Source organism: Pyxicephalus adspersus, chromosome 6 (assembly GCF_032062135.1).
Source record: "Pyxicephalus adspersus chromosome 6, UCB_Pads_2.0, whole genome shotgun sequence".
In the NCBI taxonomy this organism is placed as follows: Eukaryota; Metazoa; Chordata; class Amphibia; order Anura; family Pyxicephalidae; genus Pyxicephalus; species Pyxicephalus adspersus.
The window spans coordinates 24638277-24653380 of record NC_092863.1 but is presented as its reverse complement, the minus strand read 5'-3'; the positions used below and the strand labels follow the sequence as shown (position 1 = coordinate 24653380).

Below are 15104 nucleotides of genomic sequence, written 5' to 3'. Positions count from 1 at the left end.
AGTATACAAACTATTACTGCAGTATACACTGCGTCTGTGTGTCTGTCTCTCAGTACAAGGGTGATACTGTGCACGCAGTCAGAGAGGGGACCCTGCCTCTGGCTGCGTGTATGTAACACACTGACTGACTATCTATCTATCTAGCTTTCTAGCTTTCTAGCCTTTTAGCTTTCTGGCCTTCTAGCTTTCTAGCTTTCCATCTATCACTGTATCTATCTATCTAACTATCTAGCTATCTATCTATCAAACAGTGAAACACTCTACCTATCTGAGTACAGTAGATTTCAGGACTGCACAGTGCACTACTGTACTTGTACTGCACTACTGTACAGTACAATCCAACAATCTATCTGACTAATAGTGTGAGTGTGACACAGTCTACCAAAGTAAAGCACTTTTTTCACTTTGACAAAGAAAGCAAGCCAAGCAGCACAGAAAGGTTGTGATGCTATCAGCCAATCTCTGTCAGGAGTGGTAAATGCAGGCACGCCTTGGCCTTATATAGGCCAATGGCTGCCTGTGTGGCATGCAGTGACAGACAGCCAATCAGCTGTCTGCCACAACAAAGATGGAGGGGGCATCCCTGCTCTAATTGAAGGGCACGGTGCATCATGGGGGAGGTCCCCAGTTGTTTGAGTGCATTGTGGACGGGTCCACCCGAATTTGAATGGTCATGTTCGGGTCAAACATTAGGACGACCCGAATTCGAACAACAACACTACTGGGCAGTGGGCAGGCGACAGCAGTAAGAGCAGGAGGAGTAACAATGCCATCCACACTCCACCTCAGGGCCCACCGCCACTGTAAGGACAGTGGGAATCTCTTTCATCCATTCATGTCTCCAATAGCTACAGCTTCTACACTGTCCATAAAGGTGATGGCTTCAACCTCTAATGCCGTTCTTGCTCCATCTCAGAGCCCACCGCCTCCTCCTCCTGCTGTTGCTGCTGCCACCTGCCTTGTACCCAGCTCTAGATGCCAGTTACCAATGCTGTCCACAATCCGTCTCAGGGCCCACTGACTCCTCCTCCTGCTGTTAGTGCTGCTGCCTGCCCAGTATTCAGCTCTAGATGCCAGTAACCAAATGCTGTCAATGCCGCATTTTACAAAATTACAGCTAGAAGATAGGAAAAGACAGTCCCCTACACAGCAATGTCTCCAATAGCTACAGCTTCTACCAATACTGTCCACGCTCTGTCTGTCTCAGGACCCACCGCCTCCTGCTGTTACTGTTGCTGCCTGCCCAGTACCCAGCTCTAGATGCCAGTTACCAATGCTGTCCACGCTCCGTCTCAGTGCCTACCGCCTCCTCCTCCTGCTGTTGCTGCTGCCACCTGTCAGTACTTCATTCTTAAAAATGGTATTACAGACATCTAAGTGGCATTCACGTTGCACTACACCCAGCTCTAGATTCCAGTTACCAATGCGGTCCCTGCTCCATCTCAGGGCCAATGCCTCCTCCTAATGCTGCTGCTGCTATCTATTGTCAGTACTCCATTCACAAAAATTGTATTAAAGACTTTTAGGTAGCATTGATGATGCACTTCACCCAGCTCGAGATTCCAGTTACCAATGCGGTCCCCACTCCTGTGAGGCCTTTTTTTTACTTGTACAGTGTTGTGCAGAGCTGGGGGAGTTTTGACATGTGTTTTTAAATGTATTTATAGGCTGTTGAAGCTCTACACAGTTCCGAAAAACAACCCAAATTTTTCCCCCATTGACTTCATTGGAGTATCAAATTCGACGTTTGTTCACCCGAATAATTTTGGTCTATTAGTCCGAATAGCGGGCGAATCGAATAGTGAGCTATTCAACCAACACTAGTTATGACAGACGGCACTAGATTCAGAAGGGAAGTATGTAGGAGGGTATAAATTTTTATAATACCATAACTGCTATATACATTATAGACCTCCTAAATGTTAGTAAAAGAAACCTACAAAATAAAAAAAAAAATATATTTTGATTTTCCTTTATATTTTTTTATTTTTTGAAACACTTTTTTAAGCTATGTATAAGCTGACATCTGTTACATTTTAAGAGGCCCTGTTGTTCAAAACAAAAAATAAAACCCCTACTGCATCACCTACAGATTTTAATAAATGAGTGTCCAGGTTTTAGTAATAATTACTTTACTAGTTACTGTACTTTAAAGTAAATACTGTACTGTATTGAATTAAATAATTACTTTTCAGAAAAATCTATAGTCTACCTTACTCCCTATTGCAAGTGTCAGGGCATGACTTCCTAATTTTGTTTTCAGCTGCATGTAACAATTCAATATCAGTTAGGAGTCTGTTGAGCAAAAGTCAGTACCAAATACGTATTATTTTGAATGTGTTTATTCAATTTATCTTTCTTTTACCTAGATGTGACCTTGCAGTACAATGCATATCTTGCATAGCAAGCTCTGCTTTAGTAATTTCAGACTTTTAGATGTGCCTGTAAAATGAATGAGCTTGGTGTTGATAATCATATCTATACGTATCGATTTAAAAAAAAAAAACTTGTGTGGAGTCAATATATTCCTGTTTTTCAATGCCATCAATTGTTTTCTCTTATATGGAAGGATGGGAAATAGTGAGGGTTTTAAAAGATGGTAGGCAAGTTTGAAAAGATGGGTTTTAAGTACTCTTTTAAATGAGCAAACATGAAGAAGCAAGTGACAAGGTTATGAGTACATCATTAGTAGGTCATTGGAGGAGTGAAGAGAGTGGACGAGGGTGTATTTTTCTGCCAGGTCGGAAAGGTAAGTGGGACAAGAACTGTGGAAGGGTTTGAAGGCAAAGCACACTTGAGTTTGATTCTAAGGTGAAATGGATAAGTCTGATAAGCATTCATAATAGATTGTAGAGGAGAGAGTCATGTTAGTGAAATACCAGAGAGGAGGATGTTACAGTAGTCCAGATGATAAATGGTAACAGCATGTACAAAGAGTTTGGTAGTCTCTGGGGACAGGTAGGAGCAGATTTTGGAGATTTTGCATTGGTAAAAGTGACAGGACCTGGAAATGTTCTAAATATGGGAGATAAATGAGAGGGCAGAATCTAAGGTCTTATTTAATGTACAGCACTGCGTAATATGTTGGCGCTATATAAATCCTGTTTATTATTATTAATAATACCATTATTAATAATAATAATAATTGATGAGGTGATGAATTTGGTTTTATCCAGGTTGAGTTTCAGAAATGATGAGATGGCTGAATGGCAGCATGAAACCTTGTCCAAGACTGAGGGAGACAAGTCAGGGATAGACAGATAGAACTGAATGTCTTCAGCTTACAGATGATACTGTAAACCAAAATAGGATATGAGACTACCAAGTGAGGAGGTAAACAGACAAAAGGAAGGGAACTGGTCCAAGAATTGAACATCAACGGGGGGGGGGGGGGGGCAACGAGGATTTACCATTAAAAGAAACTGGAAATGAGCGGTCAGACAGGTAGGAAAAAAAAAAACAATAAAGTAGTCACTGATACCAGTGGAGTTCATGATTTGGATTAGAGGGGGGTGGTCAACAGTTTCAAAAGCAGAGGAAAGATCAAGGAAGAGGAGGTAGGCAAAGTTACCTTGAGATCCTCTTACCTTGAGGCTCTGATGAGGTCATAGGCCACTTTAGTAAGGGCTGCTTCTGTGGAATGGGCAGCTTTAAAGCCAGACTGGAATGGGTCAAGAAGAGAGTTGGTGTTCAGGTAATTGGTCAGTCTTTTATAGACAAAGTGCTCAAGAAGTTTGAAAACATATGGGAGAAGGGAGATAGAATGGTAGCTAGAAGGTAGAGAGGGGTCTAGTGAGGGTTTTTATATAGTCAAGATAGGGAGAATAATGGCATGTTTGAAAGTAGAGGGGTAGATACCAGTAGAAAGGGAAAGGTTAAATAGTTCAATTTGTGTGGGGGCCAGGGTGGAGGAATAGGCACAGAGTAGATTAGAGGGAATTGGGTCAAGAGGACCCAATTAGTAGATGGAGATGAAAAGTAGGGTGATAACAAGCGATGTTTGCAGTGAAGTACAATGTCTTCATTGTCAACCACAGAAAGGTAATTGAGAACAAATCAAGAAACAAAAGAAGGGGTTTCGTAGGAAACGATAATGAAAAAAGGTTTACAGGTTGTCCCCGGGTAAATACGAGATAGGTAAATATGATATGCAAAAAGAAACAACTGCCGAGTTTGTCTTGGTCATTAAAGAGTTATAAGAGCTTGCAGAAGAGCTTGGTCTCAGCTATGTTTAGCAAAAGATTTCTTCTGCAAGTCATGCAAACCGCCCCCCTCCAAGCCTCTGTCCTGCACACGAGGTAACAGGAAAGCCCTGTTCGTATCTAGGAGTCATCCGTATGTCTGATGTCCTTAGCCCGCGAACTACCTGTACTTATTTCAGTAAACAAATACAGATATTTAATTCTGATACCACTTGCAATCTATCAAAATTAATAGAAAAATTTCTATATTTCAGTAAACAAATACATTAAGACACAATAAAAATTTGTACAAAGATGATAGTAGCAAAAGAGTTAAATAAACAACACAGCATAGACAAGGATCAGGCCAACTCTGGCTCTATACAGTAAACAGCTGGATGGAATTATTTTTTTTTAATGGAATTTTTGGCCCCCAAATTCTTCCATACATATTAGAATAATGAACTGGCTCTAAACATTAAGCAACTGACTATTATAGTAGTTCTAGGGGTTGATAAGAAAGAGGTTTGAGACTCGTAATTGTAATACAAAAAGTAAAAAGTGTATTGATTCAATGATTTCTCAATACTGTTGGAGGTACAACATCTTACAGCTTAGTATATTGCTGGATTGACTGCAGTTCATAATTATGACACTAGATGTCCCCGTTACTATATCTTACTTGTGGTTTTTTCTCTCTCTGTTTTTCTATGATGTTACATATATCCTGTGTCGTTCACCATGTAAGGAGACCTTCATTTTGCATGCATGTTCTAATAAAGACAGTTTCTGTTAACCCACAATGGCTGTTCTAGGATGACTCCAGTGCACCCAGCAATCATACTCTGGAACAAATAATACTGTGCAACAAATGTAATGTATGATTACGGAAAATACAAACACACAGTATTTACCTCTGTCCTGTTAATATGTCACAGGACAGGGGGTGATCATAATAAATCAAGTCTGTACTATCATACAATAGTTTGTGATATGGGAAAATAATGATTTGACCGCAAGTATTGCGCAAATAATCCAACGTGTTTTGCCGCAATAGGCTTCCTCAGGGATAGGTGTTAGGTGCGTGCTATAACAGTCTGTGTGTATATACAGAGAGAATACATAATATAAATCATTTGTAGGCATAGCATGGAAAACAAACATTTAAGGAATTTCTTGTAAAGAAATGCAAGTACCATTAAACATAGCAATTTTACACAATCATGCTTAATAGAATGCTATACAAAGTATTATACACATATGTAGTTATTATAACTAGAACATAACATATGAAAGGATAGATGCATTTGGTTACTCACATACCCATCAGAGGGATATTGACCCATACGGCAAAAAATACGGTACTTTATATATATTCACAGTGCCTCTAGAAAGTATTGAGACCCCCTTCATTTTTTTCAATTTTGTTATGTTGCAGCATGATGTTATATTCATTTAAATTATCAGAAAAAACAGAAAATCTTGCTGCTCTCTCTGGGCCCAGTACTTCTTTTTTTATCTATTTATTAGTAATGTTACTTTTTTTTCTAATGGCAAAACATTATGTACATTAAAAAATAACACTTTATGACAGATGGGTAAAGTGCCTCAGTTTGATAAATGGAGGTTTGGGAAAATGTTCCTTGTCATATGGAGAACATTCTGTTATGACAGAGTGTCCCAGGGTTTGAGTGGTTTAGTGGCATAGTGTTCATATAATGTCCAATATGAGACTTTTTGAAAAAGTAAGGTTGATGTTCAGCTGACAGCTGGCTTACATGAAAAGATGGTGTTAACCGGCCTGGAGCCGACCAAGGGAGAGTTGGGAGAGATTCTAGAGAGCACACGTACTCTATTTAAAGATTGAGGAGCAGACTGCTAGGTGCTCACTGACTCCCTAAGGCTTGAAAGGAAAGGCGTTTTGGAAACAATTATTGGTTTATGAGTAACCATGTTTTGTTTGTGCCAAACGAACTTGTATTTTGCTGTGGGTAAGAGGGGGAACTACCAAAGATGTAACTAGTTGCCCAGCTATTGTTTGTTTTGTTGTTTTATTCCCTGTGTTCACTGGCATCCTGGCAGGAGCCTGAACTTTTGTTTTGAAATTTTACCGTGTGTTGCCTCTTGACCTGGGGAAAGTCTGTTGCTACAAGCAATCCCCCTCGGCAAGCACACACTTTGAAGTTGAGTAAAGTTTCTTTGAAAATAGTTGACTGGAAAGGTCACTGGACTGGTGGTTGGAAAGTTGTTTTTGGTTTGATGAACCCTGTATTCACATCAAACTCTACTGAAATCTACTTTCATCCAACTTCAAAAAATGTTGTCCAAACCTTTACAAACCAACCTGGACATGTTTGATCAGCTCTAATTTCAATAATGCAAACATTTGATCCTGCTACATTCACTCTAGTCTTTGTCAGTAAATTTTTACTTGAAGTTTATAAAGACAATGCCTATGACATTTCTATGTCACGTCTTTTGTGTCTTACATATTTTAGATAAAAACAGCAGGACATGACACTTTTGTATTAACGTAAAGTAAACCATTGTTTTTTAAAAAAAAATATCCTGTAATTTAATGCAATGAACATTATCTTTTCATTTTAGTTTGCAGCTTTTGTAATTTTATGAAAACTGTGAAAAAATTCAATGCAATATGGCGTCCTGGAACTGTTATGTACGCTATTGGAGTTTTATCTTAACCCTTTTGCTCAAATGAACTATGCGTTTCACCAGATGCAATTAAGATTAGATAGTTGTAGAAAACTTATTCTTCACTCCTGTTTTCTCAGCTGCACATCTGTAAGCTCAGGGTGTTGCGTTTAGCATCCAAAGTTCCTGTCATGTGACTGTCTCTGAAAGAGTTGTCTTTACAATAGACACTCTGCATTATGCAGTTGCCTAAAGCCTCCAAAGATGCCGTTATGTATCCTACCTCGGGTTCTGAAAAGACCTCCTCTCCAGGCTGCTGAAAATCCAACAAAAATGTTACATTTGCCTGGGCTTGATTCTCACACATTGGTCCTGATTTAATTAAGCTTTCCAAGGGAGGATATACTTTCATCAGTGAAGCTAGGTGATACAGCAAATCTGGAATGGATTTCTTCAAAATCATTTTCTGTTTGCTAGCAAATGTTTTCAAACTTGGACCAGATCCAGTGCAAGTTTGTTGGATCACCCAGCTTCACTGATGAAAGTGTATCCTCTCCAGCCTTGGAGAGCTTTAATAAATCAGGCCCATTGTTCCTGGCTGAAAAAGTAGGTTTAAGATGTAAATAAACCATCTTCAGGTTTCTTTTATAAGATTCTGACAATGCTTTTCTTATATATAAGTTATAGGGCTGTGACCTGAGGCAGGAGACAAGGCAGTCCCTTTAAGGGCTAGGAACCCTTTAGCAAGTAGTAAAAGCTGCTGGCATAATAGTTTTGAAAAGAGACTATTGCAAATGCCTTTTGTGTCTGGTTAACACACATTTATAAAAAATACTAATTTGTTAATGTGTGCTAATGAAAAGGCCTGTTTTTTTAAATGTAGAAACATTTTGTCTTTCAGATTTATTGCCCAGAACATAATGAGATTACAACGTCTTGGAATCACTCACATCCTCAATGCTGCAGAAGGGAATTCCTTCATGCATGTAAACACAAATGCTGCGTTCTATGAAGGAACAGGAATTACTTATCATGGTATTAAAGCTAATGACAGACCAACATTTGACCTCAGCTCTTATTTTGAAGAAGCCTCCGACTTTATTGATAAAGCATTGTCACATAAAGATGGTGAGTACTACTCAATAATAACGTTCTAATTTACATCTGTAATATTGTATTTTATACTTAATTTGGAAAATGTTATATACAGTGTGATGACTTGTTTTCCTCCCAGCTATAGCAGCCATCAGAACTCAATCCTTTTTATACTCACCCCATTCTGTTGTGCACACCACCATCTCCTTCCTTTTTTGGATCTTGATTGGCAAGGCCAGAAAGATGCAATTTGGTGCTTGTAGCTGCAGGGGAAGCCAGCATATACATGTGTAGCTTAGGGATTTTGCCAGATAAAGATAGCAACCAGGCAGGTTAGTATGTTTCATCGCCTGTCCCTTTCTGCAGTAAAGCCCCTTTAAAGGGGTAGTGAATTTAAACTTTGCCAAACAATTACTGCATGTCTTTCTTCCATGTGCATGTGTTAAAAATGAAAGTGACTGGTGAATAGTACAAGTAAATTATTAGTAAAAATATGCTTCCAGAATTGTCTGTGTTTTACATGTATAGTTTGGTCAATATTCTGTAAATATGGTAACCTAAAGCTGGCAGAAAAAAACTGTGAGTGGTGACAAAATTGCTGCTCAGGAAATTGTATGTATTTATAAAGCAACCTATTTCTTTGCCAATGGTATTCTTTATTATTATCATTAATAATAATAATAATAATAATAATAATAAACAGGATTTATATAGCCTCAACATATTACGCAACGCTGTACATTAAATAGGGGTTGCAAATGACAGACAGATACAGATAGTGACACAGGAGGAAGAGAGGACCCTGCTTACAATCTAGGAGGTGGGGGAAGTAACACACAAAAGAAGGAGAGATATGTAGTGGTGGGAAGTAATAAAGGTTTCAAAAGACAAAAGAAGATGGGTAGGTAAGTTTGAAAAAATGAGTTTTGGGTGCTCTTTTAAAGCAGAAAGTAGGAGCAAGCTGAATAGGCCGAGGAAAACTATTCCAGAGAGTCGGGCAGCTCTAGAAAAGTCTTGTAGCCAAGTGTGTGATGATATTATGAGTAAGGAAGTCAGTAGTTGGTCATTGGAGGAGCAAAGAGAGTGGCTAGGGGAGTATATTTTTTTTACCAAGTCAGAAAGGTAAGTGGGACAAGAATTGTGGAGAGATTTAAAGGCAAAGCACAGGAGCTTGAATTTGATTCTACGGTGAAATGGAAGCCAATGACAAGAACTACAAATAGATGCAGCAGAGGATAAGTGGTGGAAGGATGGATGAATTTGGCTGCAGCATTCATAATAGATGGTAGAGAGAGAGTCAGGTTAGTGGAATACCATTGTTGTTATTAAAAGTGGATGAATAACCATGTTGTTATTGGAAATATATTAGAAATACAGTTAGAAATATGTCAGGGGGGATATGGAATGTGAGAACGGGAAGATGATGATTTCGGTTTTATCCAGGTTGAGTTTCAGAAATCTGTCAGTCATCCATGACAAGATGACTGACAGGCAGCATGAAAACTTGTCCAGGACTGAGGGAGACAAGTCCGGGGTGGACAGATAGATTTGCGTGTCATCAGCATACATATGGTACTATAAACCCAAGGAGGAAATGAGACTACTGAGAGAGGAGGTGTACAGAGACAAGGAACACCAACAGGGAGCAAAGTAGGAGAGGAGGAAATAACCAATACAAGAAACTTGAAAGGAGCGGCCAGACAGGTAGGAAGCAAACCAAGAGAGAGCAGTGTCACTGATACCAATTGAACGCAAGATTTGTATTAGAAGGGGATGATCAACTCTTGATGGTGTTTATAAAATAGCCCCCTAAACTCTGCGTAAATGTTACAGCCTTTTATGTGGGTGGTGGGTTACCATAAATGCTTTTCTAATAAATAATGAGAATGTAAACACAGCATCTAAAAAATGAAGGCGGTCCCATACAGGTCACAATGAAGTTTGAAATTACTGCAAGAAAACATAGAATGAACTTCAAAATGCACCTAAAAGCATACATTTACTAGTTTACAAAAATATTTACTTACATAAAAAAAAAAAAATATTCATTAAATCTAATCTTTAAATGCATACCTAGGGAAAAATAGCTAAAGACATTTTGTAGGTTGCCGGAGTCGCTAGATGTAGTATTGTTTTTCATTTCAGTTTTTTGTCACAAAATCTTTCATCTTATTTTGGTAAACCTGTTGTATTAAAATGTCAAGGTCGACATCAATTTTAGCAGGAAAAAACAAACCCATCAGGAGTCTTTATTGTCTAAATTTTTAATTAGGCCTCCATGTCCATTCCTGCTGTTTGGCACAAAATTATACTGTACATCAGGGGTCGGCAAACTCCAGCTTTTAGGCCAGATACGGCCTAGCCGGTAGTTCATTCCGGCCTAACGCCCCCTGGCCAATCTGGCCTAATGCCAGCTGGCAACCCGCGGCAACCAGGGCCGCAGGTTGCCAGCTGGATCAGCCACGGGGCGTTAGGAATTACCGGAGCCGGGGTGTTGCTCGCCTATTTACTGCGGCCAGCGTTGATATTCCACCAGCGCGGTAAATAGGGAAGGCTCCCTGAAGGGAAATCCCTCTCCTCCGCAATGCATAGGAAGGAGAGGGATTTCACTTAAGGGGGCGTTCCCTGGTGGTGGACGGAGCCATTAGGGCGGGACTCAGAGTCCATCCTAATGTACTCCCGCCCACCCCTGAAATGGCCTAGTGGCCATAAGTTTGCCTACCCCTGCTGTACATCATGAATCTGTGTTATGAATAAAACTTTTTGGATACTAGGTTAACTGATCACATAACTGGACACATTTTACCCTCTAGTGGAGCGTAAATATAGAGACACCCTAATGTTGAAAAGCTAAAAAAATTCAACAATGAAACGTCTGCCTACTGCAGACAGTTTTGTCATTTTGTTTCTATAGTCACGTCACTATAGAAGGTTTCAAACCAGAAATACTGGGAGGCATGACTAGTCCTCTTCCAAATTGCAAAATGATATTCAACACTTGACTAATATTTTATGGACTCAAATGTAGCATATTCTTTTCAAACTGCCTTTGGAATTGATTTTTCCCAGATCAACCTGACCAGAAAAAAATGTAACTGGACAGCTTTATTGGATTTGTGAAACTGCTAATCTTTTAAAATTTTCCCATGGCTTTTTTAATTTGCATTATTTTGGTTTTGGATTTTATTCATCTGCAATTTATATTTACACTTTCTCAGTACAATTCTCAGTACAACCCACTTTCTCCTTACATGTCAAAGCCTGTCTTCTAGTGTGTGTAATTCTCTGTGCTGGCATCTTTGTTCCTCCCCACATTCCCATTTGACTATGTTCAGACTCTGTTTGAGGTTGTGGTGCAGTTACTGCTTCTTCATGCCAGTGAACTGTGGCTTCGGGGGAGGAGCTTCTATCTGGGGCAGCCCAGTAGAAAATTAATGGGTGTGGCAATTATTGGTTTAATACTGCTCGCTCCTGTCCACTGTCAAATGTGCAAGCACTAGTTCCTTAGGAACCACTGCTTCAGTATAATTGACTAACCTTGCCAGCCGCCAGAAGCAACACAGGATTACTTCATGCACTGCTGGTCTGAACCTGCCCTTAATATAGCTGCTAGGGGGTGACCAAAGGTGAATGCTTTAGAGCAGCAATGTCAAATGCCAGTCCTAAAGCCCAGGATCCATGACCATTTTTGGTGATTTTCCAACAGAAGGTGTGATTAAATTATTCCAGTTTGTGACCGTCAAAGACTGGAGTTGGTAGCCATGCTATAGAGGTTACATTAATTGACAGCCCTGTAGTGTCAGGGCTTTTGGTGTCAACAAAAGGGAGGCTTTTTATAGGTTAATAACTTGCCTAAAATACATTTCTTTTCATTAGGGCTTTTAAAAGCATTTCTCTTTAGCCATCTGCCAACAGTGACATCTTTGGATCTATTTTTATGGTATATATTCAATACATGCATTCCAAAATGTAGTCTATTTTTAGTGGCACTTAAAAGCATATAGGTGCCTGCATTATGTCTATTTTAGCCATAGACCCTGTTTTCTCTTTTATGACTGTGGCTCATCAGTGTTTTGATAACCTTGTTACAGTTAACGGCATGTTTACACATATACGATTACCTTCTGTTTTTGAAAGTGAGAATAAAGAGAGAAAGCAGGGTCTTTCTAGGCACAAAACAGTATATTATATTAGTAAATACAATAAACAAAAAACAATGTATAAACAAGACACTTAACAGTCAAAAAATTGATCACAAGTCTTTCTTGTGATCCATATAGTGTTACAATAGCCCCAAAGAGTGTTTTGAACATACTAGAGAAACTGAACTCACAACCAAAAAGAAGTTTGTTGGTGTAAGTGTTTTTCAATTTGGCCCAAAGGGGCTCTAGACATCAGACATCTAACCAATCAAGTACATTTCTTGTCATACAAAATAATACAATCTCCAATCATATTGTTTATGTTGATTGCTGTACCCGACGCGTTTCACCCTAATAGGCTTCCTCAGGGGTATCGATTTATCAACAGATCTTTGGCACTTGCAGTAATTTGGTCTAAGTTGGTAAAAATTATTATTATATTATATCATATATATGAATATATGAGTATAGTTTAAACAAATAACTGAATCAACCGACATATAGGCTATAGCCAAGTATCCCAGACTATTATCTGTGATTAGGGCATATCAAATCAATTATAACACCATTTAAGTGATTCTATACGTTCTTATATAATAATATACTAAACATAAATATGCTCATGATATATACTTTAGGGCATAATAAATATGAATAGATAGAAATATATAGAGACTTACATGATTCTGTAGAACAGATAACAAAGTTTTATTTGAGGTGATGACCATCTCCCCAGTGATAGGGACAATAGTTACACTATCTAGTCAAAATCCCAATAAAGGTAGTGATAAAAAAAAATCTGGAAACAAATAAATTTAGGAATAGGTACCTAAGATATAGATTTGGTATAACCCCCAGGGAGTATGTCTGAGACCAACCTGTATGAGGGAGCTTGAAATGGATAATGTGGTGTCTCCTGGTCCCTGTGGATGTGTGTAGAGGGGCAGGGGGATCCCAGAGAAGCCTTCCTATTAGATAAGGGTTGGCATCTAACTCTATGAATATCTCCACCATATACCAAACACCATTGACATTTCTGAACATTTAAATACTTGAAATTTAAGGGGTCCACCAAAACCCCTTTTCTCCGTCTCTCTCTTGGTGGTTGACCTAATAGTTATCAAAAATTAACTATATAAATCTAGTAACATATCTAGTATTCTATAGACTACTAATCTTCCCAAACGCTCTGTGGATATTTTAAACCCCAACTGGGATGAATTTTTGTCCCAAATAGAAAATCTATATATTTCAGCCCAACCTAACAGCACCAAAATCAATTCACTCATTTACAAAATTAAATTCATTCTAGAAAAGAAATCCTCCATACATTGGCATATAAGGTTTTTAGACAAATATATCACTAATAACATTAACCCACCCGGCTTGCGTATCCCGATTTTTCCGAGTGTAAATCATCCGGAATGGATCCGTAATGAGTGGGAAAGCATTCTTACTAAATGTTCCAAAAAACTAATTGATGGATCAATTATTATAAAAAAAGAACTTGAAATTATTGAACAAGAAATCGATATTTATTCTCAAAACAGCACATTGATTGAATCTGCACAATTGGTAGATCAACACAATTTGCTTAAACAACATTTTGAAAAATTCAACATTGATATCTATAATAGAAAAGACAAAAAATGTCAGAAAGATAAATCTTTTATTTGGAAAAAAGGTTACAATTGGGAAAAAGCAGTAAATAGGGGACTGAACTCATGTGCAACCACTACAGCACCCCCAACCCTCCCATCAGACTCCACTATACCAGAACCTTCTGACCCACATCTTCCCACAATCATCAACATAGCGAAAGGTAAAAAGGGCTATTAGAGCAATATTAGCGATCAATCCACACACGATCCAAAACGTAAACCACTTACATCACCCAATACCATTCCCTCTTCCCTTCCCTCAACACCCCCCATCCCCCCCCCCATTCTTCCATCAGTGGATACATTCAAGCCATCCCTTTCTATTCTTCAAGAACCACAAGGCTTCCACCCATCACACCTTCAACTACCTCACAAATTTTACCATGTGCTACACCCTCGGCAGGCATCTCCCCCAATTTACACCACTACCCATACCCACCCTCTTGACCTCACAACCAGAATCACACACAGGTGCTATTCCCAAAACAAGAACACAGGACTCTTTTTTTAGGATCGCTAACCCCATTCATCCTCTCCCCCAAACAACTGAAAGGCTCAGTCCTGGACTACTTTTCGAAACTTCCTTCTCAGAATCCAACCTAGAAATTGTTAACTTATCTTCTTATAATCAGACTCCTATAGAGACAGAAGTCCTAAAATTAGGCCTATCATTCTGTTCATCAAACAAATTGAACAGATTTGAACTGATTAAAGACATCAATTTATTTTCCAGAAAACTGACTCTAAAACTGATTTATGACAAATCTCAGAAACCTAATGCTCCCTTAGAACTAAATTTCAAGGTTTCAAAATTGAAGATTTTAGAACTTTAGTTTTTACAGGAACTCTACCTAGAAAGCAATTTAGAACCAGAATGTTCGAATTCAATATCTTCACTAAACATCACTCCAGAAACTTTATCTTTACCTACTAAGCATAAAAAATCCACTTTCATTCCTTCACTTACTTTTAACACTCATGTACAAACATTTGTGAATATCCTAACTAAGAAGATAATGAAGTTTGACTCCAAATCCCCTTATTTACCTATGAATATTTCTATCAGACAACAACGAGCACTAAAAAATTTAAACAACAAAGATATTACAATTAAACCCGCCGACAAAGGCGGAAATATTGTTATAATGGATAACCATCAATACATTTGCATGTGCTTGGACATTCTCTAGAACAGGGAATGTTATCAGATTATTATTAAATCAAATATTAACATATACTACGATGAATATTATTCTATCATCACCGAGGCACACACATCTGGTACGATTGATACACCAACTAAAGAATTTTTATGGAAAAAACATCCAGTCCTACTTACCTTTTATAGTCTTACAAAAGTTCATAAAAATCTT

General features: G+C 38.5%; 1 protein-coding gene across 5 annotated transcripts in view; it reads left to right on the top strand.

Annotated features, from left to right (window-relative positions):
• The window catches only part of DUSP3 (dual specificity phosphatase 3), a 115741-nt gene that overhangs the window by 51847 nt on the left and 48790 nt on the right, over nucleotides 1-15104 (top strand). For all 5 annotated transcript variants that reach the window (XM_072414932.1, XM_072414933.1, XM_072414934.1 and 2 more), the window contains one exon: nucleotides 7735-7961. In XM_072414932.1, the coding sequence (XP_072271033.1) occupies nucleotides 7735-7961 (227 nt within the window). The remainder of the gene's footprint in view (nucleotides 1-7734; nucleotides 7962-15104) is intronic.